Raw genomic sequence first — 27,003 nt, 5'->3', positions numbered from 1 at the left:
TTGCAATGGTGTCCTCGAAGGTATCAGGATTGCACGTACCGGTTTCCCCAATCGACTATCATTCAATGAATTCCGCCAGCGTTACGAGGTCCTTTGTCGGGATATGCCCAAAGGTTACATGGATGGGCAGTCTGTTGCTCGAACAATGCTTCTGAAACTGGCCCTAGATAAAGCCTGGTTCCGAGTCGGCCGCACGAAAGTATTCTTCCGCGCTGGTGTCCTTGCGGAATTGGAAGAGAAACGTGACGAACTCATCCGTACAATCATGACACGATTCCAATCTGTGGCTAGAGGGTTTGTGCAACGCCGAATCTCGAACAAGAGGTTGTATCGTGCGGAAGCAACACGAATAGTCCAGCACAATTTCCGTGCCTACTTGGATATGAAGTCCAACCCTTGGTGGCGTTTATTCTCAAGAATGAAGCCTCTTCTCGGAGAAACACGCACTGCTCATGAAGTCAAGAGAAGGGACGATAGGATCAAGCAGCTAGAGACGAAGATGAAAACCGACCATACGGAACGTCAAAAGATTGAAGAGGAGAAGCGCAGGACAGAGATAGAGATGCAAAGGATCCAACAAACCCTCGAGAGTGAGAGAGGCTTGGCTCTCGACAAAGAAGAGATCTTCCGGAGGCTCCAAGTTCGCGAAGTCGAACTCAGCGAAAAGCTTGCAGGGGCCATTGCGGATCAAGAAAACCTCGAAGATCAGCTGGATGAATTGATATTGGCAAAGAAAAAGACCGATGAAGAGCTCGAGTTACGGAAAACACAACTGGAGCAGGCTGGCGAAATCATCCAGCGCCTCGAAGCTGAGAAGAACGAAATGCAGCAAAGCTTAGAGGATCTGGAGCATAGAATGGCTGACTCTCAAAGCAATTCGTCCAAGGCGGAAAGTCAGATCACAGAGCTTGGTCAAGAGGTCAAGATGCTACAAAGTCACCTCAGCTTGAAAGACCGCAAACTGCAGGATTTGGAGACGAAATTGCTGAAAACGGACCAGGATCTTGATGTCAAATTCGCAAAAACATCAAAAGAGCTGGATCGCTCGAAGACGGAAGTGAAGGAGCTTTTGGATGAAAACCGCTCTATTCGCCAGCAAATTTCCGACCTCTCGAACACGTCCACGAGTTATGAGGAAATGCTCCGGCGTAAGGAAAGCGAACTGTCCGTCCTCCGGAACGACGCCAAAAAACATGCTGAGGACAATAAGCAATTGGATATTGAGAAGTCTAGCCTTTCAACGCGCCACGACAACATGCAAAATAGACTCCGGGAGCTTCAAGCTCAGGCTGATGCCATGAAATCAGAGAAGGCTCAACTCGAACGCGAGGCTGCTGATGTCCGAAACCTTCTACAAGCAAAGATGTCTGAAGATGCAGAAGCCGGAGAGAGTCGGAAGCTACTTGAGCAGCAGACTCATGACCTAAAAAACCAGCTTTTTCAGGCACAGGCGGATCTCAGTCGAGAGAGACAGTCAAGAGATGACGTCCAAATGCTTGCGGACCACAACTTGGCGGAGCTAAAAGACAAGTATGAGACATTGAATGAAGCGAAGATCACCATTGAAAAAGAGATGTATATCCAACAAGACAGTCTTCGACGAGCTACAGAGGCTCGTGTCGCCGCCGAGCAATCGCGCAAAGAGCTCCAGACGGAACTGATCAAGCTTCGCGAGCGGTTCACCAGTGTTGAAGATGCTCGCCTGAGAGCTGAGGCTGAAATGGAACAGAGTCTAGTCAAGCAAAACAACCAGCGCCTAGAGAGCATCAGGAAAGAATTCGACGATACGGTGCGCCGTTTGGAAGACGTGGAGTCAGAGAGGTCGCGCCTTGCAGGTCGAGAACAGCAATTGATGAACGCAATTGCTGAATCCGAAAATTTCCGTAGTCGCCATGATCAGCATAAAGAACGCTTGGAGAGAGAATTGGTTACCCTCAAGGGCCGGTTAACAGCCTCCGAAAACGACAATCGTGCGCTCTTAACCAAAATTCAGCAGAAGAACTTGGACATCGCTAGGTCGACTTCAAAGGCCAGTGAAAACCAACGCCTACGTGTTACGACCCTCCAGAAGGAAAAGTCAAAGCTCGAGGAAGACAACAAGGCACTTTCGCGTCAGCTAGGGGATCTACACCTTTCCGTAACGTCGCTGGAGAAGCAGAAAGAGAAACTTTCCCTGAACGTGGAAGACCTAAACCACGAAGTGAACAGAGAACACAAAACTAGCCGGAATGCTGAAAAAGCTGCCTCCACAGCCTCTATTCAACTCGCGGAAGCAAACCGAAACTTGGAGACGGAGAGACAACTCAGGACACAAGCACAAGCGAATACGCGAAAGCTGCAAACTTCGCTAGACTCCGGAAACAAGGAAATCGAAAACTTGCACCGACAGCTAATGCTTTTGCACAAGATTGTCGAACCAGAAGCAGAGAATTCCACTGATTCGTGGGAGAAGATTCAACCTGACTTGTCGAAGAAGGTGGACCTCGCCCAACTACTGGAAACTGTGCGAAGTCAACTCCAAGTGTCCGAAGAAAAATACAATCGAGCAGAAGGCCAACTTGCAGAGATGCGCCGTCGACATGGGGAGGAGATGAAGGATCTTGACGCCCGTCACTCCTCATCCAAACGTGCATTGCTGGAGGAAATTGATCAGAACCAAGTCGCCGGACATCGCACCCCTACTCATCTCCGGAAGAACTCTGAAAGTGCCATTGCGAAGAAGCTTGGAACCCCAACAACACCCAATCGCCGACTAAACTTAAACGACAACACAAATGATTCTGCGCGATCAGACAAGACGGTGGATACCGTGGGCTACCAAAAGCGCATGGACCTGGCAGGTGAAATTGAGGAGCTCCAAAACAAACTCCAAATGAGCGAGATGCAGAACAAGCATCTCCAAGGCCAGCTCGATCGATCTGCTCCGCGAGACGTATGGCAAGATGAAAGCCCCTCGGTTAGACGCGCGCAACTTCTAGAGCGAGAGAACGGCCGTCTGCACGATCAACTCGATGATTCCTCTAAGAAGGTATCAGCTCTTGAAAGGAGCATTCGGTCTGGGGAGCTATCATTGCGTGATGTTCAGGCCAAATCTCATGAAGAACTTTACGACCTAATCAACTCTCAAGAGCAGTCCAGGAGGACATTGCTTAGAGTGCACAATGAAACTGTCGCTGAAATAACGGATGCCAAAGCGCAGTTTGAGAAGCTAAAACGAGCAAAGGCCACCCTCGAGGTTGAGCTCCGTGATGCATGCTCAGAAGCTCAAGAATTGCAGGTCGCCAGGGAGCAGGATGTTGTGAGCAGGAATCAACTTCTTCAAGAATTTTCCGATCTGCAAATTCGTCTCGATGCGGAAACATCCAAGTCTGCGGACCTTGGTGCTAGCCTCAGTCTCTATAAGAGCCGTGCGGACGAGTATTTCAGCAAGCTCGAGCAAGCAGAGATCACACTTCTCAAAGCCACCAGAGCGGAGCAATTTGCCAAGTCTCAGGCTAAAGAGACCGAGGACAGCTGTGCACAGATCATGGCCGAGCGCAAAGAGATGGAGGCAATGATAGACGATCTACAACGACAGACACAGTCATTTGAAGCTAGAATGGAGGATCAAGCCGCTGAATTGCAGGGTGCCCTTCAGGCGAAGCAACGTCTACAAAATGAGCTTGAGGACTACCGGAACCAGCGCGCCATTGATATCGAGGATAAGGAGACCTCAATGGAGCAAACAAGGCAGAAATACCAGCGCGAGATAACCACCCTCAACAACGAACTTCAGATGGAACGTGAGAAGGTCCTTAATGGCCGCGGGGAAACGTCTCGTCTCCGAGAAGAACTTGAAGACCTTCGCAGCAAGTGGGATAACGAGGTGTTGAACAGCTCAACATGGGCTAAAGAAAAGTCGCGCATGGAGATTATGCTGCAGGATGTGACAACGTCTCGCGATGAAGCGGGCGCTGCACATAATGAAGCTCAATCGAGGGTCGTTTCTCTCTTATCGCAAGTCAGGAGTCTGAGGACTTCTGTCGATGACGTGACTGCGGAGCGTGATATTCTTCTCAAGGAGAAGAAAATGCTTGAAGCACGGTTGACAGAAGCTGGAGAACGGTTGGAGGACCTCGCCAAGGGTGAGAGCCCGTCCATGCGTAACGCCGCAAGTATGGATCGCGAGTTGTTAGAGCTTAAGGCCAAACTTGCTCAACAGGAAGATGTTTCTCTCGCAGCTGTCGGGAAAATGAGACGCGCAGAAGCCCTTGCTACTGAAATGCAGAAGGAAGTGACCGCTGAGAGAGAGTCCAACGCACAGCTCTTCAAGGATAAAGCCGCCTTGGAGAAACAGTTGAAGGAATCACAACTACGGTGTGTCGACCTGGAAACAAAGAGCTACTCCTCAGGTAGCCAGGATATCAGGTTCCTTCACAAGAGAATCAAGGAGGTATGAACTAAGCCCCGCCGGTTTCTATAAATGTCTGTATACTAACAAGCTTTAATAGTTGGAAACCCATCTCGAGGAACAAGAAGCTAAGAATAACTCAGAACAGCGATCGGTGCGAAACGTTGATCGTACGGTCAAGGATCTACAATCCCAGATTGAGAGGCGCGAGAAGATGAATTCTCAACTCGAAGAGGATGTTAATAGAGGCCGCGAAAAGGTTGAGCGCCTTCTCAAGAGCATCGATGAACTGCAGCAAAGTGAGTCGGACTCTCAGCTCCAAGCCCGCCGAGCAGAGCGAGAGTTACGCGAAGAGCGCGAAAAGTCACTTAAACTCGAACGTGAGTTGAACGGGTGGAAAGCTCTCAGAGTGGAACGGGGGGTCGGAAGGAGCCATGTCACTTTTAGTGATACTGGAAGCCGGCGAGGAAGCGGCGCTTATACCACTGGCGACCTACCGCAACGCATGCCCAGCAACACCAAAGGCTTCCTGTAGGTAACGGTGTGTTTTTAAGGCCGCTTTGTTGGGAACATCCGCAAGGGCGAAAGTCTTGCGCAGGGCCGGCATGAAACTTGACGAGCATAATATCAAGGCAACCGCGTATTTTTATGAGGTACCGAGGATGGAGCGTCTTGCGTTTATTTTGTTTCGCTTTAGTGTTATGTGAATACGCATTTTGGATGTTTATGACGATACTGTTTGTGACTTGAAGGCTTGTATTAGTGGAGGCGTATATCAGAGATCATTATTTAGTTTTATAATTTTTCAAAGATGTTGACCCAATATATATGTATTGGTAATTAGGCGTATCACAGTGATTGACTGAGAATAAATCATGGAAATGCCAACGTTCCTGAAGACAAGCTCATAGTGCTATAGGCACAAAGATAGTAGTTATCGAAACTAGAACAGATTTATTTTATACCCCTCGTTTTCAGACCGTTGGCAGATGGACTGTTTTATGGTAAACGCGCGGCTACATTAAGCGCTCGCTTGTGGAGACAACGGCGACCCACCCGAGCTTAGATCAAGTTCACTCATTTTGGCAGAATAGAAGTCGAACTCCCCAACACCCGGAAGGAATTTAACATCAATTGCTTTTCCTTGTCAATACTGTCAAAATGGTATGTTGGATCTATAAGAAGAACGCTGATCCACAGACTAGTTTTCTTTTCCCTCAAAGCGCGAAAAGGAAATTATAGAACGAGAGAAAAAGTTACTAACATATGGCTGTAGGCACGAAATAGCGAAAAAGCCCAGTCGATGCTCTTCCGCTTCCGGGCCCAACAGGCCGCGGACCTAGGAATCATTGATATCGGCCGCACGCGCCGCCCCAAGGCCATCACTTCCGTTGACTCGATCCCGCTTTGCGAAAAATGGCGCGGCCAAGTCCTCAAAGAAATCTCGCGCAAGGTGTCTCGGATCCAAGAACCCAGTCTCTCTGACCACCAAATTCGAGACCTCAATGACGAAATCAACAAGCTCATGCGCGAGAAGTGGGCGTGGGAAATGCAAATTCGGAATATGGGCGGGCCGAATTATATGCGCGGGTCTGGGCGGGTTTATGACGACGAGGGGAGGGAAATACCTGGTGGAGGGAAAGGATATCGATATTTTGGACGGGCGAGAGAGTTGCCGGGTGTTAAAGAGATGCTTGAAGCTGCGACTAGGAGCGGGAGGGGTCCGGCTGAGGAGGATGACGGGCCAACTGTTGGACGGGGTGGAGATATTGCGACGAAAAAGGTTGATGCGAATTATTTTGGTTATGGCCTTGACGAAGAGGATGGGACACTGGTTGCATATGAGTTACAGAGAGAGAGGGAAGCCGTGGAGAAGTTACGGAAGCAAGCTGATGGTGAGGAGGATGTGGAAGACGGATGGGAACCACTGCCCGGAGATGCTGGAGATGGGGTCGAATGGCGGTTGCCGACGCTGGAGGAGGTGCAAGAAGAACTTGTGGATAGAAGGAGACGGCGGCTGTTGGAGAAGATCTCATAAATGCTCTAGGTGCTCATTTGCTTTTCCTTTCGTTTGGGGTTTGCTCATTTTTCGGCTTAGCTCGGTGCATCTCGAATACATATGTAATGGCTTGACTTTTTTCGTGGAAATTAATCATTAAATACAGAATATATCGCTAGCAGGGTATATGTACATGTATGCTAATTTTGTTTATCTGACGTTTCTACTGTATGCTGCCTTTTTGCCGCTTTCTCTGCCTTTAGGGCTTGTGTGATACTGATGCCCTCCTTGTTCTCAATGCCCAACTCACGACGACGCTCCTCGGCCTGTAAGTCGTCGAGTACGAACCTGCCGAGTTCACCAGAGCGCCATTTCTGAATGAAATGCAGTGCGGCGAGGTCAATGTTAGGCGTGCCGCCCTTGGCGAGCAGCCCTGTTTGGCGCGCGTAGCTGTCTAGAAGCGGCTGTATTTCGTTGGTTGCTGACATCCAACGCTGGTATACACCAGAATCGTGCAAGTTGATGTGGTATAGCAGGTAATCTGCTAATGTGACAGGAGATATCACAGAGTCTTTCACACAGCCGCAAAGGGCCAACTTCAACATATTCTCAGCGTCTGGCACATAAGGCATAAAGACCCCCGGGGTATCCAGTACGTAAACTTTGGCGCCATCGTCTTTCTCTATGATTTTTACCGGGGTTCCGATTTTCCTAGTGATACCCGGCTGGCCTCCGGTTTGGACAGCCTTGCCCTTTCTCACGCCGCCGCTGCGGAGGTTGTTTAGCAAAGTAGACTTTCCAACATTGGGCATCCCGACAATCATCACACGGCAGCCGACAAGTTTGTCAGGTCCCTCGGCATCGTTGCGCAGGTGCTTTAGGATTTTGCTCACATCCGGGCGAGAAGATGAGCTGACGAAGAACACTGGGTTATTTTGATCAAATTTTCGAATTCTTCTCTCGGCCTAAGGGTGAAAAAGGGCTGTCAGTAAATTATGGGCTGAGTCAATGGTTTGTCGTTACTTACAGCCCTCTGTGCCGGTGATCCCGTCTCAGTCCCCAGGTCTCTCTTGGTGTAAACGATCAAACGCCTTGTCTTCCCTAGAGCTTCTTCAAACATGGGATTCACAGACGTAACTGGAACTCGAGAATCTCGGCATTCAACCACATAATCGATTGAAGAAAGCATGTTTCGCATTTTATTCAGCCCGGCCTTATGGTGGCCGAGGAAGTAGGACCGCGGGATGGAGGCATAGTCGGGGAATATCTGGCGTGGCACGAACCTAGTGGCCATTATCGGAGGTCCACGGACTGAGAACTTGTATAATTGTCATATAGGACCATATAGACGCACTCTTTCGCGGCATTATCTACCGCAGAATAACTGCGATAATCATCTGGACTGGAACTCTTTTTTGCCGGATTTTCTGCGATACAGGAGGCGGTGAACAAGGCGGTGATATATGGTTGCCCTTTTGGGAATCATACACTGCCCGTCTTGGATTTGACACACTCGTCCGATTGGCTAAAGAGAACGAGGAACAACCCGGACCCAGATCCGGTTTTAGCAACAGTCCTACTCCTGAAGGACTATTCTCGCCTGATGTGCAGAATTTCCACAGTTCTGCTGGATGTACCTACGGCTCATACTAGACCATCAAGCAATGCCGATGATGCAAGGTTGAATTGGGTAGAGCTTAACGAGATTCGACCACATGTGGATGAGGAATTCGGGAGACGGGCTCGTTGATGGATGGATAGATAGATGACTTGTATGTTTTGAAGTACGATGTTGTTTCTAGAACTGTAGACACCTGTGGTATTCCAATCCAGATCTATATTACATACTGTTACAAAGCATGGGTATCATATGGCCAATATACTGGGTTATTCCCTCCCAGTTACGTGTAGATGAATCATGTCGTAGATCAAAGAACATGTCAGAAATCGACTACGCTCTCCATCCCTGCACAAAGTCATGAAGGCGGTCAATGACTACACCAAAGATGGCATTGGCACTGTCACCGATAAGCTGTTCAAAGTGGCGGATGGCTTCCTCTTCGGTCATTTCGAGATGGAATCGCTCCTTCACTTTTAGAACAGCCTTATCTGGCTCTACACGGATGTCCGGAATGTTGGCGTCAACCATCAAACTGAAGAGATTCAGAATGAGGTTTGCGGACTTGCGCAACGTCGTATAGGCCGTGAAGCAGTATTGTTTGAACTGTAGATAAAGTGGTGATGAAGTCCCACCCATACCTTCAACCATCTCCTTGCAGAGTTTCATCATCGGCGCAAATGGTTTAGGATCACGTCCCAGGATGAAGCCAAAGTCAGCGTGGAAAAAGTGTCCGTCTGGTGCGAGGAGTAGGTTTTCGAGATGCCTGTCGCCGACACCAAGAAGGTATGTGATCACGCAATAGCCGGCACAAGACTTGATATAAGTATCCATGGTCTCCTTGCGGACGCCGAGTGGCTCATTATCGTCCGGGTTGTTAGCCTTAAGATATGCGAGGACCGTTTTGTATCTGGCAGAGACTGCAGAGAGTGATGTTGAGGGTATGAATTGCATTGCACCTGCAGTGGCGTTGGTGGCTAGGATTCGATATGGTGTGAGTTTGAGATCTAAGTTCTCCTTTTGGAGAAGCCGATCCATCAGAATGATGATTTGGATGACGAGCTGGTCTTGACGAAGATCGTCACCGACTTTGAATAAAATCGGGTATTTTCGACCTTCAGTTGTTTTGAATGTGAGGAGCAGAGGAGATAAAGACGACTTGAATACGTTCGACTCTTCAGAAAAGCAACCGGTAACCAAGACATCCGGATCCAAAGGAAGAGGTAAGGGCGGTTCGAACTGTATAAGATCGTTCTTTGGATCTTTTAGGAATTTTTTCAATTTTTCGATCTTGAGGGGACGGTTCTCTCGAGCAAAACGGATGTCCTTGGAAATTTTTGAGAGCACGGCAATAAGTTCACCCTGGCGTAGGAGCGTCTGCCTGTGGTCTGGATGAATTCGCTCTAATTCTGCCATGAAGTAATACTCAACCCGGGCGAAAAGCCTACGGTGAGAAGATAGCGTCCCTGGGCCAGCGTCATCACATTCGACCATCAGATACCAGTGTAGGTAGCTGCCAAGTTTGAAATTGTTGGCCGCACGGGTAATGAGAAAGTTGGCTAGGGAGGAGTCATGAGCAGCTATATCCGCGTCGCCATGGGCATTGTCTTCGTATTTAAGTGCCTGCACGAGTTGGAGGAGATACAATAGTAATTCGTCGTCATCCGCCTTGCGAAGCCGCTCCACAGCATAAGAACGAACAGCCGCATTATCGAAGGTCGGACCAAGTAGCTCTAGCGCGTCATCCACGTCGATCTCAGTCCATTTTGGTAGAATTTCGACAGCTTGATGGGCTTCGCCCACATCTCTCCAGTTGACCGATTTGACGAATTTGGTAAGAGCTCTTTTCTCTCGGGTAAGATAATATCTGAATCGCCATACGAGATCCTTTTCTTCGGCGGTCAGGTCCTGCGTAGGCTCGTAAGACACAATTATGTTAAGATCATCACGGATTTTAGGATTAGGCTTGAGGTCACGATCCATAATGCCAGTACGGTGGCTACGGATGAGTCTCCGATGTTTGTCCTCGCAGGGGTTGCCTGTTTGGCCAACTTCGGGGTCGTAGATTCTGATGACCCCTTCGCCATCGGCTCCTTCAATCCCGGGACCGAACCGAACCTCCGGCAGAGGTTTCAGAGCCCCATTTGCGTTTCCAGGTGCATTCTGCGGATACGACGAGATGGGGGGTGGTGGGTATTCGTGATCGGACCATACAATGGGGTGATCGAACCTGGGAAATTCAATGTATAGAGTGAAATTTTCGTCGTCGAAATCCTCTTCATCCTCTTCATCTTCTTCGCCGCTTGGATGTTGAGACTTATTGGCCTTTAGAAGAACTGCACGCTTCCGAGCAGCCTCATCGGCGTTAAGCTTCAGCCTCTCCAACTGACGAAAAAGCATTTGATCCATCCAGTCAATCCGCGGAATTTCGCCCATCTCATGTTTCTTAATCAAGACTTCCACCCTCTCCAGCTCCATCTCTTCGGTAGAAGGTCCAAGTCGGTCAGGCTTGTTTCCCTTTCGTTTTTTCGGAGGACTTGAAGGCGTTGTCGTCGTCGAGAACCCGTCTGCAGCTTTGTGTCGGTAGACTTTGCATTTCTGTCTTCCGGTTTTTAATTTTGCATCTTCGTCAAACAGCCGTATCGTCGTCCCACCGAATGGAACATAATGGCCGTCTGCGCCTTCTCCACCAAACGGGGATAAGTCCCAGATCGTGATAGCAAGTTGGCATTTTAGAGGGGCGTCTTTAATGGACATGGGTAGCTGTAACCATTCGTTCCAGGACCTCGCAGCTTTGAACGCTTTGTAAGATGTTTGCAAGGGCACCCCCAAAGGCTTAGATTCCGACCACAACTGCGCTGTCACAAACAGATCAGATAGCGGATTCTGCGCGGAGCCAACGTGCCGCAATTCTGGCTGTTTCAATAGAACCGAGAATGGAATTTGTTTCTGCTTCCCTTCCAATGAACCGCTGTATTTCCCATTAGCCAAGCGCTCTTATACACTTAGATGCTTCCCATTGCAGTAGAGATAGTGACATTATGGCATACATCTTGACGTGTATAGGGAAGTCCACCTGCGTGGAAACCGCAAATGTGAAGGCCTCCATCCTTGGCCTGGCGCATCACTATTCGACTACTTTTATCGCATGGTTGAGATAAGTTGTTCACTTTCATGATGCCTCGAGGTGGAAGGGAGCTCAGTTCCGATTGGAGATGACGTGGGGGGCAGGTGACATCACGTGGTGGCCCATTTCGAACGCGTCCAGAGTGCCCAGACCAGACGCGGGCCTTCGCGCTTCCAACCCGAAAAGGGGATTCAGATGGAGATTTTTGTTTGCCAGGTTTCCCGGGCGAATCGCCGTTTGATAATACCATTACTTTTTTTGTTCTGCATTATTTTTGTTGGTGCCTATTTTCAGCCCTCCTTTGTCAAATCGAGAGCCTTGCCTTTGAAACCGCCTTTCGCAGCCGCCGGGTCAAAGAAATAAGCCTTGCGAGCATGGCGCGTCCGCAACAAGCTCGCTCAGCACCCCCTCGTCAGTCACCAGGGTCTCCCTCGGACAAGGAGAACTTGGAAAATTCTGCCCGCATCAAACGGAAAAGCCAGACTCGTACAATGTCGTCTTCAAGAAATAACACGAAACGGCAACGCCTGGGCAACAGAGCCTCGAATATCCAGGGTGGGCGTCAGCCATTATCAGAACAACAACGACAAGCCAGCAAACAGTTCTACGACCCTGACCAGGATACAGCTGAAAGACGAAGAGTACGCAAGGGACTTCGGGATCTCACGCGAGAGTTGAATGGTAATACCCCGCTACCGATTATCTGGGGCGCGTGTTAATTATTGCTCAGATTCTAGGAATGAATACCTACAGGCCGGAAATACTGGTATTAAGGATACCATACTAAAAGCAAACGAGTACTTTCAAGATGTCAAGCAAACTTCGGACGCAACAATCGACTCTCGTCTTCTGGTAAATGCCGCGGACTTGTCATATAAGAAAACTGCGACGTTAGTACTGGGCGACGCAGGTGCGGGGATCGATGTTGACGAATTCGTTTCGAAATGTATCTCGTTTATGCGCGCCGGTCCGCAAGACCCGAATGCCTCGATTAGCAGCACCCAACGCCGCCGTGCTCCGCGAAGGACTCAGGCAGACCCTGATAATAGCGACGAGGAGGACGGAGACGGAATGAACTGGGATTGGCTTGGGCGTTCTGCCTGTTTTCGCCATAGCGCCAGGCCTGCGGTCTCTGGGTTCCTTCTTGGACCGCTATCGGTACAAAAGCGCACCCGCCAAATAGCACAGCGAAGAGCAAGGGAGCGCATTGATCCATCTCAGGCGGTCCGACCGCAGGAACTCAGAGAGGAGGATTTAGATAAGCAAGAGTCATCTAACCTTACGGCTATGTGCACCAACATAAACAAACTGCTGGGTGAGACGCAAGACAATGCGGAAGCCGCTGTTACCGAGACTCTGGAGCAAATAGGGGAGCCTACAGATGAGCAAGTTCAAGCTGTGATGGCCAAGCATCATATCGCTGATGATGCTGGCGTGCCGTTATTCAAGTTCTGCATTAACCCCAAATCATTCGGACAGTCCGTGGAAAACCTGTTCTATCTGAGCTTCCTGGTCCGGGACGGAACAGTTGGAATTTCGACCGATAGCAGAGGTTTGCCAACATTGCGTAAGGACCCCTGAAGCCCTGAATCGCTGCTGACATGCCATGCCATCATCATCTAACCACTTCAATGACAGATCCGTCAAAGCCCTATGCGCCTAGTGAAGCCCAGAAACAAGGCATTCAGAAGCGGCAGTCCGTATTCAGCCTCGACTTTGATACATGGAAGGATGTGATCGAGGCGTATAACATCGATGAATGCATTATTCCTCATCGCCAAGAGGAGCAGCATGACACATCGCGAGGATGGTATGGCTAGTGTGCAACTGGAAGTTTCGTGTCCCTATTTTTCGCTATATTTTTTTCTTTTCGGTGCTCAGGAGTTGAGGGCAAGCACGGAATAGCGTAGCTGGTTATGATATACCCCATCCAATTGGAATATACACTTGATTTAATAATCTTAAATTAGCCCAGCAAGTTGTCGTTTTCACGATCATTGATTCGTCAGACTGGCCCATACTCTTTCCGGGTGAGTTGCACATTAACGGGACGGGATTTTCCTTATCAGCCGTTTTCCCCGCACAAGGTAACAGCCGTTGACGTCAGCAAATCGCCGGCTCCCAAGCTCAAGATCCAGCTCCACAAGAATTACTATCTTCTAACACGACCAAAAGATTTTATTCATCTCAGGCAGACTTGTACAGTGGCAGTTAATTTTATCTGGACAAGTGTGCCTTTTCAAACCGAGCTCAGCTCTGATCACTTAAGGTGACAATCAAACGTGCAGCCAGGCGCTTTGAACACAGGATATCAAAATCGACCTGAATCGCCCGTCACGCATCAAGTTTAATATTCCGTCAATTAACCCACACGCTGACATAATTCTGTTGAAGGAAAAGGAAAGTCAAGTTATCACTATGGTGCCCGAACTCTTTCCCGCGAATCCGGATGATGTGATGGTAATCCGGAATGTTACGTCCAATGTCATTACCATGAGCTTACCTTTTGCGCGATTTGGGCGATTAAAATTTGGCGGAAGAGGAACGCTTGGTAAGCCGCTTTATTCCTTTTCTTATCCCAATTCGCCTTGATTAACGCGAAACAAACCAGTGCGAATGTCAACAGGCTCCTTAGCCGTTTTCTCTCCCGTCAACCTGACCCCCGCAGTCCAGGAGACGATATCCGGTCTAGGTGGGAGAGTCAAATACATTGCAGCGCTTGATATGGAACATCACATCCACCTGACAGCCTGGAAGAATGCCTTTCCAGATGCGGATATCATTGCCCCGGAAGGACTGTATGAGAAGAGACAGTCCGTCCCAGAGTACAAGGATACACCATTCAAACACATTCTTAAGAAAGAGAACAAAGAAAGCGGGTGGCCCATTTCCGAGGAATTCAACCAGGAGTTCGACATCGAATACGTATACGGACACGGGTCCAAGGAACTGGTGTTCCTGCATAAACCCTCATGCACATTGATTGAGGCGGACCTACTATTCAATCTTCCTGCGCGAGAACAATACTCTAAAACTGGGCAGGATGCGACTGCAGGGATTCTTACGAAACTTGTCCGGCCATTGTTATCTACGGCCCCGCCGGCGACGATGCAGAAGAGGTTTGCGTGGTATATCTTGTCGAAGGAGGATCGAGGGGCTTTTACGGAGTCGATGCGCAGGATTGATAAGTGGGAATTCAATAGGTTGATTCCGTGTCATGGAGATGTGATTGAGAGTGGCGCGAAGGGAGTATTTAGGACGGTATTTGAGTGGTTCTTGCAGCACTAAAAGAGACATCTATTCGCGACTTGGGTTGTCTCTGTGATAGGGTTAGCGCTGTATTAATACGTCCTGTAAAATAATTTGAACAGATCTGGAACGTGTCAATCTATTGATCACCAAGCCTCAGCTTGTTTGCGAGATTTCAGTGGAATTCATGAACAGGACGGGATGTCTGCACCTTTACTGAAAAGGGCAATCTGGGTGCTGATCGGAACGAGATGGAAAACGGACTGGTGCGGGCAACATGCGATGACGATGTTCAGGCGAAGATATTTTAAAAATGACGGCAAGTCTTCTGCCACAAGGAATAGACCCTGGAAATGGCTAAGACGCTAAATAGATGAAGAGATGGATGTTCATCTCCCACCGAGATGCGATGCCAGCAAAACAAGCTCCATCCCGCCTGAGTGACGTATCACCGAGTCTGGCCAGGCAGAACAATTGACCACACCAGCTTCCCTGGTCAATCAGTTTCCCAGTCAGGGCTGGTGAACTTTTCCTCCAGACATGACAAGCGTTGGGCAGACCTGAATGAGACACGGAAGACCAATCGGTTGCTGCCAGACGACGTCATGGTCTGGAGAGATTGATCACGTTCTCACATTATGAGCAAGTTATACATGAGGCAAGGGGCATCCAACGGTGAAGGCGCACTCTGAGTTGTTATTATTTAAATGCGGTCTCGTCCCTGAGTCGCTCTCTTTTCCGTCGTTTCTTCTCCAGATAATAAGCTTCTGTCATCCAGATAACCTCAGCCTAAGGCACTGCATTGAAGATCAACTCCACGAAGCCTACTCTTACTCCAATTTCACTCCACCAATACCATCATGCCTGTCCTCTCACGCTTGGTGTCGATTATTCTCCGCGTAGCCGAGGTCGTCTTTGGTGCTGTAAGATCCCCGATTCCACCGTGGCCTGGAGACTGGTGTACTCCACGTCAAACTGTGAATAGAGCTAACCTTGACAGGTTGTTGCCGGCATCGTCGGTTGGTTCCTTCACACTTTTGATGACATTGATGTCTGGCCCAAGCCACGATGGATCTACACTGAAGTGATTGCTGCAATATCCATATTGTTCGGCCTAGTATGGCTAATACCATTCTCGTCGGGGTTCTTTACATGGCCGTGTATGTCGTAAAATCTTATACACTCTGTTCGTCGTGACCTGGCTGATCTTATTACAGTGGATTTGCTTATTTCATTTGCATGGTTCGCCGCCTTTGGAATACAAGTCGATGCCAACAGACGACTCGGCTGCGGTAGCATTTGGCATTGGGGCTCTATAACAGACAACACGTGGTGTGGCCGTTGGAAAGCCTCGCAGGCATTTAGCTTCCTTTCAGCTATTGTCTGGATTGCCTCTGCGCTTGTGGTTAGTACCTTGAAGCCTAGAAGACTTCATACTGCATACTGATGATTGTTTTAGGGCATCTGGTTTACATTCCGCGTCAGGAGACATGCAACTGACCGAGTGTAAGTGCCATCGTCTGACATCCTTATAATAGTTTCATGATCCTAACCGTGTTCTTAGTGGTAGTCGCTATCGTGTTTAAATCGACGTTGTGCCCTTTTTACGATGTCAAATTCACTCGTTATCCTGATGGCGAACGTTTCGCGTTGCGAGAGACCCTAGAACGATAGGGCTGCACGTTTTCTTTTCGTTGCCTATAATTTCAATCCTTCCATTTGGCAATCAGCTTGTCTTGCGGTCCATGATACATGATATGACGATACAATGATTTGTTACGAAGTAATTGACTCGATGCTAATACCCCCAGTATGCTATGAAGCCGTTGGCATTGCCCCTACCAGTCCTTATGTTCTTCTCACTCAGTAATTAATACGATAGTCAATCTATTACTTACTTGGAAATATAATTTTTATTTTCTTCGATTAACCTCTTGTGTACTGTTGGCATGGGGAGATCACATAGAGACGATGACTAACTCAGGCCTGGGTGAAACTAAGATAACAACGATAGCGTCAGCTTTCTCCAGTTGTCATCCATGGAGCGACAAAAATGCCCTCGTCCCGGTCAAGTTCCTCGTCTTTCGAGAGATTACCGCGGCAGCCGGATGAATATTCATTAAAATCGCAAGATGATTCCGACAATAGCCAACTAGTAGTAAATGGTCGGGGCAGCTTTGAGCCCGCTCCAGACCACGGAGAACAGAGCACGAGCGAGCCTCTGCTCCCCACTTCTAACTATTGTCCTCCTGCTCAAAGGCCAAAGCGATTCTCGTGTACTGTCGCTGGCATCCTGGACTGGATGCGTGGCCCAGCGCCGCCGCACAAGTATCGGATCAACCCCTGGCTGGCCCGATGGCAGACTGCGCCCGGCCGTCTCATCGACCGCCACTTTCGCAGCACGAGAGCGAAATTCTGCCTTCTTCTAGCCTCTCTTCTGTTATGGGGGATTGTATTTCTTTCCATCTTGCATGCGAGTGTGGCAGGCCAGGAAATCCCAGGCTACGGAAACCCAGTGAAACTTTCGTGCTGGAGTAAACTTTGGTATGATCCGAGACCCCAGATTCGCGACTTCAGGCTAATGTGTATGTATGCAGGTCAAATGCAACCAACTGTGGGCTTGATGGAGATTACTGTCGTCCATTTGGTGAAGAAACATTCGCATTTCGCTGTCCTGCGGGTTGCTCGTCCTTCATGGTTCTTGAGCCGTATTTCGTAGGCCCCCAGGAAATCAATTACCAGCAACTTGTTATTGGAGGTGGTACCGACCAAGACCAAACCGAAGCAGTCTATCGAGGCGATTCTTCTATTTGTCAAGCTGCAATGCATGCCGGGCATCTTGAGGACAGCAAGGGTGGCTGTGGTGTCCTGCGTCGGACGGGCAAACAGAAAAGGTTCCCGGCAAGCGAGAGAAATGGCATTTTAAGCGTTGAGTTCCCATCTTACTTTCCGCTCTCCTTCACCTTTGATGGTGCCGAGTCCTTAGAAGAGGGAGCTCTCGATTGTCAGGATCTCCGCTGGCCGCTGTTTACATTTTCCGTCATTGTATCAACAGTCTTCTCTCTGGCAGTCACAACACCAGCAGCATTCTATTCTTCCATCTTTTTCATCGTCTACTTCCAAGTCGCCCTCTCATCTGATCCCCCGTACTCCCCAGACTACTACGAAATAGTCTCAACAGCCCTTGGCCGCTTCCTGCCCTGCGCATTCGTCGGCTTCGCCATCTACTACTTCTGCATCCGCCGCACATTAAGCGACCTAGACGCCCACTGGGATAAGACCATCCTCTGGCTTGGGCCCTGCTGGGTTGGCGCTCTCAACACAGACACTTTCGATAAAATCCCAATATCGCGCCTCACACCCCACGACATCGAGCAACAACCCGGTGCTATCCCAGCACTAATCACCATAATCGTCATCCTCATAGCAATAGTACTCACACAAGCCATCGCATTCCGCAACGAAGGCCGCATGCCCAAGATGCTGGGCGTCTACGGTATTCTGGTCGGTGGTGTCATTATCCTCCTCCTCGTCCCAAACATGAACCTCCGCATCCACCATTATATCCTAGCCCTACTTTTCCTGCCTGGTACAACACTGCAAACTCGCCCCAGCCTCCTCTATCAAGGCCTTCTAATGGGTTTATTCATAAATGGCATCGCAAGATGGGGCTTTGACTCAATCCTCCAAACCTCTGCCTCCCTCCTTGACGGCGCCCAATTAGGCTCCATCCTCCCTGAAATTGCGTCATCCATAGTCAGCATCTCATCTGCAGATAATATATCTTTCGATTTTGACTCTCTCGCCCTTCCCGCCGAGGTTGATGGCCTGAGCGTCATAGTCAATGACGTCGAGCGATTCCACACATTCCGCGCGGACGGTGCCGCAGACGTCAAAATCCCGAGCTGGAATTGGACGAGACTCGAACCAGAGGACCCTGAGTATTTCCGCTTTGGATACATTAAGGAGAATGCCATGGGCGGGTTCTGGTATGAGGATTTCACGTCACCTGTGATGTGGGCGGGTGATGGGAGGTGGAATGCTTCTGTTCCTGCTCCTAGTTCTGGCGAAGCCTCTGACGAAGATTCTAGATGATTATGAGTGTATATTCTGGGATTGATTTACACTTTTTACATGAAGCCTGCCTCTATTGTAACATAGGTGGAGTTTATTGGATTCGCCAGAGATGTATGAGCTTCTTGGCTTTTGTATTTGCAATGAATAGACATGCCAAACGTCTGCCAGACAAACCTACCTAGATAAACCTACGTAGCTCTCATTGAACAATATACGACAGAAACATTTTATATGATGCCAATGCTGTAAATGTATAACAGGCCTGGGCTATGTGATTGAGTTCAGCCCCTTAATTATATTTATATCTTCTAGACCGAGAACACCAGGCTCCAGGCTCCATAACACGCTCTATCAAAGACAGACCAAATATGACCTTTCCAGTGCCTGTCCAAAACGTATATGTGCATTCCAGTACAACGCATCTCAAAGTGAACAAAAGACCGATATACCATGACCGAAGAATCCACAACGCTAATATTAAACAACAGTAGTATGCAATGTTGACGCAAAAAAATGTAAAGTCAGAAAATGTTAATTCTTGTCTTTCTGATGCTTGGAGCATTTCACCTGTACGATTTCTTGGTGCCCACCATCGGAGACAACAAGCGCGGTTAGTTTGCCGCCTTTCACGCATCCCGAGTCTAGGCCCTTGGTGTATTCCTTCAGAGAGAGGCCTGATTTAGAATCGTGGCCGTAGATTACTGTCATGATGCTGTTTTTGGATTGAAGGGCAAGGGATTGGTGTTTGTTGAACAGCTGTAGAGGTTAGTATAACTGGCTCCAGCGAAAAAAATAGTAATATCGGGGCTGAGCATACTTTGGTCCACTTTACACCCTTGTCTCGCGCTGAGCTGGGTACGTGCGTTTCTAGGTCGACGGTGCGCATATTCATGACACTATAGGGATCCTGCCTGTCCAGATCGACGCCCGGAACGAGGCCGCCGTGGACGACGACAACTTGGCCCATCTCGGTGATTTGGCCAACGTTGAGGATTACGGGACAGGCATTGAGCCATTCTGCTTGGCCGGTGCTCAGCTGTAAGGCAAGTTCGCGGGATTTGTCATTGAATGAATCATCGGTGATGTTTGATTCGAGCATGTCGTTGCGGAGTGTTAAGATTCGGTCTTCATGGTTGCCGCGAACACAAGAGGCGTTATATTCTCGCGCTAGATCGACAACCCCCAGGCTATCGGGCCCTTTATTGATCAAGTCACCGGTGAAGACTAGATGGTCATGGGTCGCGTTGAAAGATAACTTGTCAAGTAAATTTTCCACTGTTCACCGAAAATGAGCACTAAGTTAAGCTGAAATGAAACGGGAAGGTCGATACGCACACTCGGACTTGCACCCATGCACATCCCCAATGAATATCAGCCGTCTCTCACTCGGCATATCATCCTCGGGTACAATAGCAGCGGGTAGGAGCGTTTTATTCAACTCTCGCAACTGAACCACCTTTTCTAACTGCGGTAGCGCATTGGCACCAAACCAACCCCCGACGACATCCTCCTGCATCGGATCCAGGGAATTCAGGATCGCCGACCTCTCTTCTAGCCTTGGGGACAGAATATAATGCCAACCGAGGACGCAAAAGATAGCAAAACTGAGGCATACGATCGCGTATCGTCGGAATCGTGGCACCGTGACGACTGACGTGATCATCTGTACCCATTGCCGGGGGTCGGAACGGTCCGAGGAGGAAGGAAGCTGGGTATATTTTGCGCTTGATTTCCATTCGTTTCGGACATAGTTGATTAACGGGCCGGTGAAACGTGTGAGCCTAGATGGCGAAGAAGACGGAGGACGGTGGTACAGGCCGTCGTTGTCGGAGATGTCAAAAGTCTCACGCCCCCGGCCGCTCTCCGCCATTTGTGCGCGTGAAAGAGCCAGATCTTGATGTTTCCGTAGTCGAGACGTAGTGTAGGTAAGTATAGACGAGTCTCCATGAGACGAGAGACAGCCAGGCTCCAATTAATGCCTCGAGGTGAGGGAAAGTCTCACAGACTGTAGTTGCGGAGGTACCTACCCAGGAATGTGTCGCGTGCGATGTAACGATAAGATAAGCTCTTGGCCTACTCCGGAAGTTTCGCTAATCTTGGATGTGGTCCTCGAAGACCCTCGAGGTCCTCAGCTGATTGACCTTTGTATTATTTTTGTTCCTTATTGCCGTGAATATTCCCTACCACTGTACTTAATCAAAGGAACAGTGGATGTTCCTCTTTGCACTGACAACCCGACAGGAACAAGCAGTCAGCCCTATGCAGCACCCGTGATAGAGTTTAGGCTCTTATAGTCAAGGATCGTCACGGCCGCGGGTTCTATATTCAACATGTAAAACTAATATACACTGACATATCATCTAAATTGTTCGTAATATTCCATCTCCCTTCTGCGCTGGTTCACCTTCTGGAGAACATCCTCGCTGTAGAGCTCTTCCACCTTCTTTCCACCGAGAAGGACCTCTTTTTCGTGGCGCGTGGCTTCCTCCTTGGTCATCAACACCAAGTCTTCCAACTTAAAAGGAACAACAATTTGCCCTTGCTTCTCCCACTCGGGATCAGGCTTAAATCCCTGGGGTGGACGGTTCCACAGAGTGAGCTGCAGTCGGCTTGGAAGACCAGTCACGACACTCTTGCCTCGCCAGATCTCATCAACAAGGTATATAACATCCTCCTTACTCAACGGCAGACGAAGCCCGATAGGTTGGGTGCCGATCTCCGCTCTAGCAAGACGCTCGAGGGTTACAAGTAACGCGGTGTGGATGGTGTCATGAAGCTTATCTTTGCCCTTTCCACCCATGCTGTAATCTGTCGGGTATCCTGAGACGTCACAAATGACATGGTTGGCAAGGGTGTATCCGAACACGGCAGGCATAGTTCCAAGCACCGGGAGAATTCGGGATCGGAAATCTGGCAGTACTGAGAGTTCATCTACTTGGCCCTTGGTGAACTCTTCCTCCGCTAAGGGCAAAAGGGTTGCTTTCCCAGGCCCGGGTTTTTCTGTCGAAAAAACCACCGGAATTCCAGAGTTCACGCCGAGAAGTTTGAGCCGCCTCCGAGTACTGCGTGAGAGCCGGTCGTCTGAGCTGACTGAGATATCCGTAATCATGACGCGCGTAGGGTCTGATTTGCACCCGGCACCCATAGAAGAGATAACAGGAATCGAATGCGAGTGGCAATAGTGCAGTAACTCAACCTTAGATTGTATATTATCGATGCAATCGAGCACGTAGACAGGCTTCTGTCCTTTGTCGACATCATCCAAGGACCACGGAGCCAACAAATCATCGGCACCAGATCCGCCAAAGAGCTCATTCCGGCAGTCAAACTTAACCCACGGGACAACTTGCTCCAGTCTCCTACGGATACAGTAAACCTTCGAAGTCCCCACGTCCGCCAACGTGGCGAGCGCATGTCGGTTCAGGGAAGAGAGAGTGACTTGATCAAAATCAATTAACCGTATCTTGGACACGCCTGACCGGGCTAGCGAAGCCGCAGCATGCGACCCAACACCCCCACATCCAACAACAATTATGAATGAAGAACGTAGTTTAGCAAGGCCGTCATCCTTGAGGAAAACGTGGTTACGGGCGAGCTGTTCGAAAATAAGCTCTACATGAGAAGGAACATCTTTAGCATCAACTCTTCGTCCGCTACTAATTGAGCGGAACCAATGCTTACCTTCGTCATAGTCCCCCTCTTGTGCCCTTAGTGCAAGAGCTGCACCACGCTCATCCTCCTTGCTCCAGTATGGGTTGGGCGGCGCGGCACCGAATTCATTCAATTTCTCTGCGTGATGTTGCTCGTTGATTTCTGGTATAGAGGCCTTCAGTTGCTTCACAGCTTCCCGTCTCCTAAACTTCTGGAAACCAAGAATCGCACCCGCAACCGCAGCTCCGGATAGCACCGCGGTTGCGGCAAGCTGGGCCTGGTGGGAATGCTGTTGCCGTTGAATCCAAGACGCCATTTTTGAATAGGTATACTTGAGCAATTTCTTTTTGAGCTATTCGAGGGGTGTTTGATACGTCGGAGACGTTGATCAAGTCATGAGCTGTGCCTCAAAACCTGTATACACCTATTAGAATAGCAACTTTTTTTTGAACGAGCAATAGGGTAACCATATCTCCGGATACATGACAATAGATAAAACGAAGAATTAAGCTTACCATTATAATGCAATCATTAAATCTCGTGGAGTCATAAAGCTGTTTAAGTTGAGGTTCTGAGAGCTTCCGCAAACTGTGATGACATCGTTGGTCACGTGTCGGGGGCGCAATTTATCCCGCGTGGTTGAGAGATTCAAGTCCTCTTCCTCCATAAATCAGCAGGTATGACTTTCCTCACATTTCCTCATTTCAATCATCGTGTTGCGCTGGGAATATCGTCTAATGTTTGCCAATGCAGGTTCGAGAACCGAACCTTCGCTACGATCCCAATGACGATACAGCATTCACACTAGAGCTTCTCATGACACCTTGATCAACCGGACAATTCCGACAAATGGACATCATCCTTCGTACAATATTTGTAGCTGAATGGAAGATGGCATTTGCCAAGTGTGGGTGATTGAGTTTGAACAGAGATCTAAGGGATTGGCGGCTGTTTTCTTTTCGCGCGACTTGGACAGCATCGCGTCGCGAAATTGAGTAACATCTCCTTTTTCCTATATCATTCGGCTTCGCGCAAAGGCCGCTTTCTATCGTATTAAATGTCTCAGTATTCGATAGTATCATTCGAGCATTGCTAAAGAGTGCATTATTCCAGTTCCTGTGTTTACTTCTCCGATTGAACCTGCATGTCAGCACCACATTGTTTATAAGCCGACTCGAATAAATCATGTTTTTCGCTTCGCATTTCCTTCAGTCTTATTCATTTTATTGTCTTCCTTGATTGAGAACTGCCCGGTGATGAGTACTTAGTACCAAAAGCCAAAGTTGTATGATAACCGGCCTCCGAATGTCTTCTTGCGAAGCACGTCAGCCTGGATATCGATGAGAACCTGAGAGCTAATCTGAGGGTGGTTGCAAGATTGAAGATGTTTGGATTCCAGTGTTTTGTTGCATAGATTAAAATAGAATATCTTGGCCTGTGGTTGAATGGAACAAAAGGCGATTACTACCTCAAGTAGCCTCAAGTACTAGACACAGCGGCGTTGGCTTCTGAAAGTTCCTGTAAAATTGTGGCAGATCCATGGCCGACATGTCTGTCTGAAGTGTGGGCCTGTCAAAAATCAGACATTCCATTATCACCAACCAAGCAATTGGTGACTAGAGCCAGGGAAGAAGCAAGCGAGATGATGAGTTACCGTTGTATTCGGAGTTCTCAAACTGGGATCGTCAACCAAGGTTAATCTATGCGGCGTAGTCTAGCCACTTCGAAACCGCCGGCTGAGGTTACAAGCAACCTCAAGCGGGGTTGTTCCTGGCTCCTGGCAAGGATCGAAACGGGCAGTCTCGCGATTGGGCAGAGAAAGGCGTGCGCTCCTTGGCTTTTCTGACGCCCCTGCCGACTATAGGTTGTATGTAGATTTCGTTCCAGGTCGACATGAGGTGCAAATTCATGAACGACAAACAGTAAAGCGGCTCGAAAGCTTCTTCAAAGGTCTCTCTACCATGTCTGATCTGAGGCGTTGTGGACTCATTCTCGTGCCTGAGGCCTGTTATTCGTCATAGTTCTAGACTGTCAAGATTGTGGTGGGCCCTGTAACCTTCAATGCTCCCGCTGGTCAAATGGGCTGAAAGAACGGCCGGAAACGGCGACGTCCACGGAATTGCCCACCCGAGATACAACATTGTTCCACGCATCTTACAAGGAAGTTCTGATAAGGTCTGAAATGGTCCGAGGTAAATCCACAGGTGCCCTGGCTACCAGGGATATGGCCAACGGTGTTTCACAGGATGATCCTGACTTGTTGCAGTGACGAGTTACACCTACGGACCCAACGACGCACACCAAATTTCAGAGGGTATAAAACACTTCCAACCCCTGAAACCCGTCTAGTTTCCCTGTCAATAATTCCAATTCCCAAGGGTCTATAAAGCGGCGTCTTGTCAGCATCCGAAGTTCCCTAGCCTTGGAGCTTCCACGCGGCGCTGCCGCCACAAGACCTTAGTATTCGCTGGCCCTCCCCATCATTACGACAGTGCTTGCGAATTTCTCGCGACCTTCTCGAGTTTTTATTCCGACATAATTCCTTCACATTGCGGTGGAGGCCTGCGGTTGCGTTCTGAATTGCGCTTGTGGTTGACTGTTCACCTTGTTTTTGAGCAAAAATAGCCTGACATCATCCGACGCGCTTAAAACCGAGCCGACAACTGTTAACACTCGCGCCTGTTTTCCAAATTTCACCAACTCCAAGCAGACATGTGCGACTCTCGAACAGCCATTCGGTGAAGATAAAGTCTGGCTGGGTTTCCAATTTGCCTGTTGAAAAGGCAGACGAGAATTTGTTGCCGATCGGGAGTCGCGGAAGCACTAGTTGGATCTCGATTTGGCCGAGACCTTCATTTCGACGGAATTTTTATTCACCACCCTGCAGCAATGCTCACATTCAGGAAGGCGCTTATTATAGCTGCCGTCTTGATTTCATTGATATTATTTCTCCGACCCTCACCCTCATCTTCTGAAACTCCAGTGGCCGTGTCGCCTGAGGCGGTTGCTGAAGACATCAGTCACGAAACAAAGGAGCAGTCGTCTAGTCAGTTGCCGAGTCAAGATGCAGGATCTCAACAGCAGCCGCTGAAGCAGCCACCACCACCTAATGCTTCTTTGGCTGAGCGTTTACGTTACCACTTCCCTTATAGCCTAGAGACGAAGTTTCCTGCGTACATTTGGCAAACGTGGAAGTATACACCGGCTTCTGTGTGGTTCGATCGTGACCTCCGAAAACAAGAGGCGAGCTGGACTGATTTAAACCCCAACTTTGTCCACCAAGTTATTCCGGATGACACCGTTCGCTATCTTATCAAGTATCTCTATGGCTCCGTCCCTGAGGTGCTCGAAGCGTTCGATGCGTTGCCGCTTGCTGTCCTCAAAGCCGACTTTTTCAGGTATCTAGTTCTCCTTGCACGGGGTGGCGTCTACAGCGACATTGACACGACGGCATTAAAACCTGTATTGGACTGGCTTCCAAGCACTCTTGACCTGTCAACTGTTGGCTTCGTCGTCGGTATCGAGGCTGATCCTGATCGGCCTGATTGGGCAGACTGGTACTCGCGCAGAGTCCAATTCTGCCAGTGGACCATTCAGTCCAAACCCGGCCATCCAATCTTGATAGATATCGTGTCATACATTACTCAGGAGACCCTGCGTATGAAAAACGCGGGAATACTCAAAAAAGGAAAGATGGACAAAACCATTGTTGAATTCACAGGCCCAGCAGCCTGGACTGACGCCGTTTTTCGATACTTCAATGATCCCGAATATTTCAGCATCGAACCTGGGTCCACCCACAACCTTACGTACGAGGATTTTACGAACCAGGTTGAGTATCAGAAAGTTGGTGATGTTGTGGTTTTGCCGATCACCAGCTTTAGCCCCGGTGTAAACCAAATGAATGCTCAGGGTACGGACGATCCAATGGCCTTTGTCGAACATGACTTCGAAGGTAAGTTGTCTCTCATAGCTGATATTTGCGAATGATAAAAGCTGATAATTTTGTTAGGAACATGGAAAACCGATCCCTCACTTTAGAGAAACGATGTATTAGGCCACTGGGAATAAGTCTTTCCACTTCACTGGTAAAGCACGTAAACTCTCGAATACCACCATTACCCACGACCGCATCTGAAATGCTCATCATACCGGAACCAGCTACGCCATGAATTATGATTTAGTTGAGCCTCCGAAGGCCACCAATGCTCTTGCTTGATCGCGCGACGATCATCGCTAGTTGGAAACCGCATTAACCCATCCAGACTCCCTCGAAAACTGCTGCAGAATTCTCAAATTCATATGCAAAGGACAGGGTTTCCCGCACATAGCACAACCAGCGCACATTGATATGCTCGGTAGTGTCCACCGCACACGGGACAGGATATCTTACCTAGCTGTTGCTCTTTGTTACTGTTGGCCATAGGCTCCGTCTGTTGACGCAGAGTTACTTCGTCCTTCAGAGGTACGAAACTGAGTTGCGAGAGCCATTGCTTCTGGCGTGGGCATCTGCATCGGTAATACTTCTGGCACATTTGCCTTACGTGTATACGTACTCTTCGATTCTTGGGTGTTTAATGATAAATAGACATAACAGAATGTAATATCATATTTGATAATTGGTTATCTGATAGACGCATCGGTTTACTCGTCTATCAGCAGTGTAGACCATCGTTTTATTACCTTTGTACAGGCGTCACAGTTCATTGTATACCCCGGGCTAGCCAGCCAGCGCTAGGGAAGGCACGCTCCACACTGGGATGGGATCCGTGCCTGCCTATTTGCAGATGGGTTAGCTCGATAGTATCTAAGGCTAATAGAATTTCCAAGTATCAATGGATATCGAACCCATCCCAATCCCCGTGGCTAGCGCAAGAATGTTTGAAGGTAAT

At 48.9% G+C, this 27,003-nt stretch overlaps 10 protein-coding genes across 10 annotated transcripts; 6 read left to right on the top strand and 4 right to left on the bottom strand.

Moving 5' to 3' along the window:
* Positions 1–5,551: 5,551 nt before the first annotated feature.
* ASPVEDRAFT_29764 (pre-mRNA-splicing factor ISY1) lies at positions 5,552–6,428 on the top strand (the record flags this gene model as incomplete). Its single annotated transcript, XM_040810268.1, has 2 exons — positions 5,552–5,554; positions 5,667–6,428. 2 exons carry the CDS (start codon positions 5,552–5,554, stop codon positions 6,426–6,428), a joined length of 765 nt encoding a protein of 254 aa, XP_040669005.1.
* A 161-nt stretch (positions 6,429–6,589) lies between these two features.
* ASPVEDRAFT_134440 (putative GTPase MTG1) lies at positions 6,590–7,683 on the bottom strand (the record flags this gene model as incomplete). Its single annotated transcript, XM_040807134.1, has 2 exons — positions 6,590–7,354; positions 7,417–7,683. 2 exons carry the CDS (start codon positions 7,681–7,683, stop codon positions 6,590–6,592), a joined length of 1,032 nt encoding a protein of 343 aa, XP_040669004.1.
* A 401-nt stretch (positions 7,684–8,084) lies between these two features.
* Positions 8,085–11,121, bottom strand: ASPVEDRAFT_42748 (phosphatidylinositol 3-kinase VPS34). Its single transcript, XM_040812658.1, has one exon. The coding sequence runs from the start codon at positions 10,762–10,764 to the stop codon at positions 8,341–8,343; it is 2,424 nt and encodes an 807-aa protein (XP_040669003.1). The 5' UTR covers positions 10,765–11,121; the 3' UTR covers positions 8,085–8,340.
* Positions 11,122–11,625: 504 nt separating this feature from the next.
* On the top strand, positions 11,626–12,954 carry ASPVEDRAFT_133552 (non-structural maintenance of chromosomes element 4 family protein; the record flags this gene model as incomplete). The annotated part of the gene is made up of 3 exons (XM_040807043.1): positions 11,626–11,815; positions 11,865–12,701; positions 12,773–12,954. 3 exons carry the CDS (start codon positions 11,626–11,628, stop codon positions 12,952–12,954), a joined length of 1,209 nt encoding a protein of 402 aa, XP_040669002.1.
* A 598-nt stretch (positions 12,955–13,552) lies between these two features.
* ASPVEDRAFT_84690 (uncharacterized protein) lies at positions 13,553–14,422 on the top strand (the record flags this gene model as incomplete). Its single annotated transcript, XM_040817582.1, has 2 exons — positions 13,553–13,685; positions 13,746–14,422. 2 exons carry the CDS (start codon positions 13,553–13,555, stop codon positions 14,420–14,422), a joined length of 810 nt encoding a protein of 269 aa, XP_040669001.1.
* Positions 14,423–14,760: 338 nt separating this feature from the next.
* ASPVEDRAFT_42746 (MARVEL domain-containing protein) lies at positions 14,761–16,307 on the top strand. Its single transcript, XM_040812657.1, has 5 exons — positions 14,761–15,306; positions 15,384–15,543; positions 15,601–15,788; positions 15,843–15,889; positions 15,948–16,307. Exons 1-5 carry the CDS (start codon positions 15,244–15,246, stop codon positions 15,967–15,969), a joined length of 480 nt encoding a protein of 159 aa, XP_040669000.1. The 5' UTR covers positions 14,761–15,243; the 3' UTR covers positions 15,970–16,307.
* A 129-nt stretch (positions 16,308–16,436) lies between these two features.
* Positions 16,437–18,478, top strand: ASPVEDRAFT_29759 (LCCL domain-containing protein; the record flags this gene model as incomplete). Its single annotated transcript, XM_040810267.1, has 2 exons — positions 16,437–16,927; positions 16,981–18,478. The coding sequence occupies 2 exons, from the start codon at positions 16,437–16,439 to the stop codon at positions 18,476–18,478; spliced, it is 1,989 nt and encodes a 662-aa protein (XP_040668999.1).
* A 211-nt stretch (positions 18,479–18,689) lies between these two features.
* On the bottom strand, positions 18,690–20,573 carry ASPVEDRAFT_720232 (putative serine/threonine-protein phosphatase). The gene is made up of 3 exons (XM_040816149.1): positions 19,796–20,573; positions 19,278–19,735; positions 18,690–19,216 (listed from the first exon to the last, which is right to left on the bottom strand). Exons 1-3 carry the CDS (start codon positions 20,328–20,330, stop codon positions 18,992–18,994), a joined length of 1,218 nt encoding a protein of 405 aa, XP_040668998.1. The 5' UTR covers positions 20,331–20,573; the 3' UTR covers positions 18,690–18,991.
* Positions 20,574–20,816: 243 nt separating this feature from the next.
* On the bottom strand, positions 20,817–22,427 carry ASPVEDRAFT_53719 (tRNA threonylcarbamoyladenosine dehydratase; the record flags this gene model as incomplete). The annotated part of the gene is made up of 2 exons (XM_040814824.1): positions 20,817–22,072; positions 22,142–22,427. 2 exons carry the CDS (start codon positions 22,425–22,427, stop codon positions 20,817–20,819), a joined length of 1,542 nt encoding a protein of 513 aa, XP_040668997.1.
* A 2,441-nt stretch (positions 22,428–24,868) lies between these two features.
* ASPVEDRAFT_720309 (glycosyltransferase family 32 protein) lies at positions 24,869–26,281 on the top strand. The gene is made up of 2 exons (XM_040816150.1): positions 24,869–26,066; positions 26,124–26,281. The coding sequence occupies exons 1-2, from the start codon at positions 25,001–25,003 to the stop codon at positions 26,150–26,152; spliced, it is 1,095 nt and encodes a 364-aa protein (XP_040668996.1). The 5' UTR covers positions 24,869–25,000; the 3' UTR covers positions 26,153–26,281.
* The last annotated feature ends 722 nt before the right edge of the window (positions 26,282–27,003 follow it).

Source organism: Aspergillus versicolor (genome assembly GCF_001890125.1).
Source record: "Aspergillus versicolor CBS 583.65 unplaced genomic scaffold ASPVEscaffold_6, whole genome shotgun sequence".
In the NCBI taxonomy this organism is placed as follows: domain Eukaryota; kingdom Fungi; phylum Ascomycota; class Eurotiomycetes; order Eurotiales; family Aspergillaceae; genus Aspergillus; species Aspergillus versicolor.
Note: the sequence above shows the minus strand (reverse complement) of the source record. Positions and strands in the feature narration are given on the sequence as shown.

What these genes read in the sequence shown, in the direction of transcription:
- ASPVEDRAFT_42748 (XM_040812658.1), bottom strand. Translation starts at nt 10,764, where the DNA reads ATGTCCATTAAAGACGCCCCTCTAAAATGCCAACTTGCTATCACGATC.
- ASPVEDRAFT_720232 (XM_040816149.1), bottom strand. Translation starts at nt 20,330, where the DNA reads ATGGCGGAGAGCGGCCGGGGGCGTGAGACTTTTGACATCTCCGACAAC. An exon ending in GCATGGGTGCAAGTCCGAGT is followed by an intron (nt 19,736 to 19,795) that starts GTGCGTATCGAC and finishes TTCGGTGAACAG; the next exon opens with TGGAAAATTTACTTGACAAG. An exon ending in AGGGTGTAAAGTGGACCAAA is followed by an intron (nt 19,217 to 19,277) that starts GTATGCTCAGCC and finishes TAACCTCTACAG; the next exon opens with CTGTTCAACAAACACCAATC.
- ASPVEDRAFT_42746 (XM_040812657.1), top strand. Translation starts at nt 15,244, where the DNA reads ATGCCTGTCCTCTCACGCTTGGTGTCGATTATTCTCCGCGTAGCCGAG. An exon ending in GGGGTTCTTTACATGGCCGT is followed by an intron (nt 15,544 to 15,600) that starts GTATGTCGTAAA and finishes ATCTTATTACAG; the next exon opens with TGGATTTGCTTATTTCATTT. An exon ending in AGACATGCAACTGACCGAGT is followed by an intron (nt 15,890 to 15,947) that starts GTAAGTGCCATC and finishes CCGTGTTCTTAG; the next exon opens with TGGTAGTCGCTATCGTGTTT.
- ASPVEDRAFT_720309 (XM_040816150.1), top strand. Translation starts at nt 25,001, where the DNA reads ATGCTCACATTCAGGAAGGCGCTTATTATAGCTGCCGTCTTGATTTCA. An exon ending in TGTCGAACATGACTTCGAAG is followed by an intron (nt 26,067 to 26,123) that starts GTAAGTTGTCTC and finishes TAATTTTGTTAG; the next exon opens with GAACATGGAAAACCGATCCC.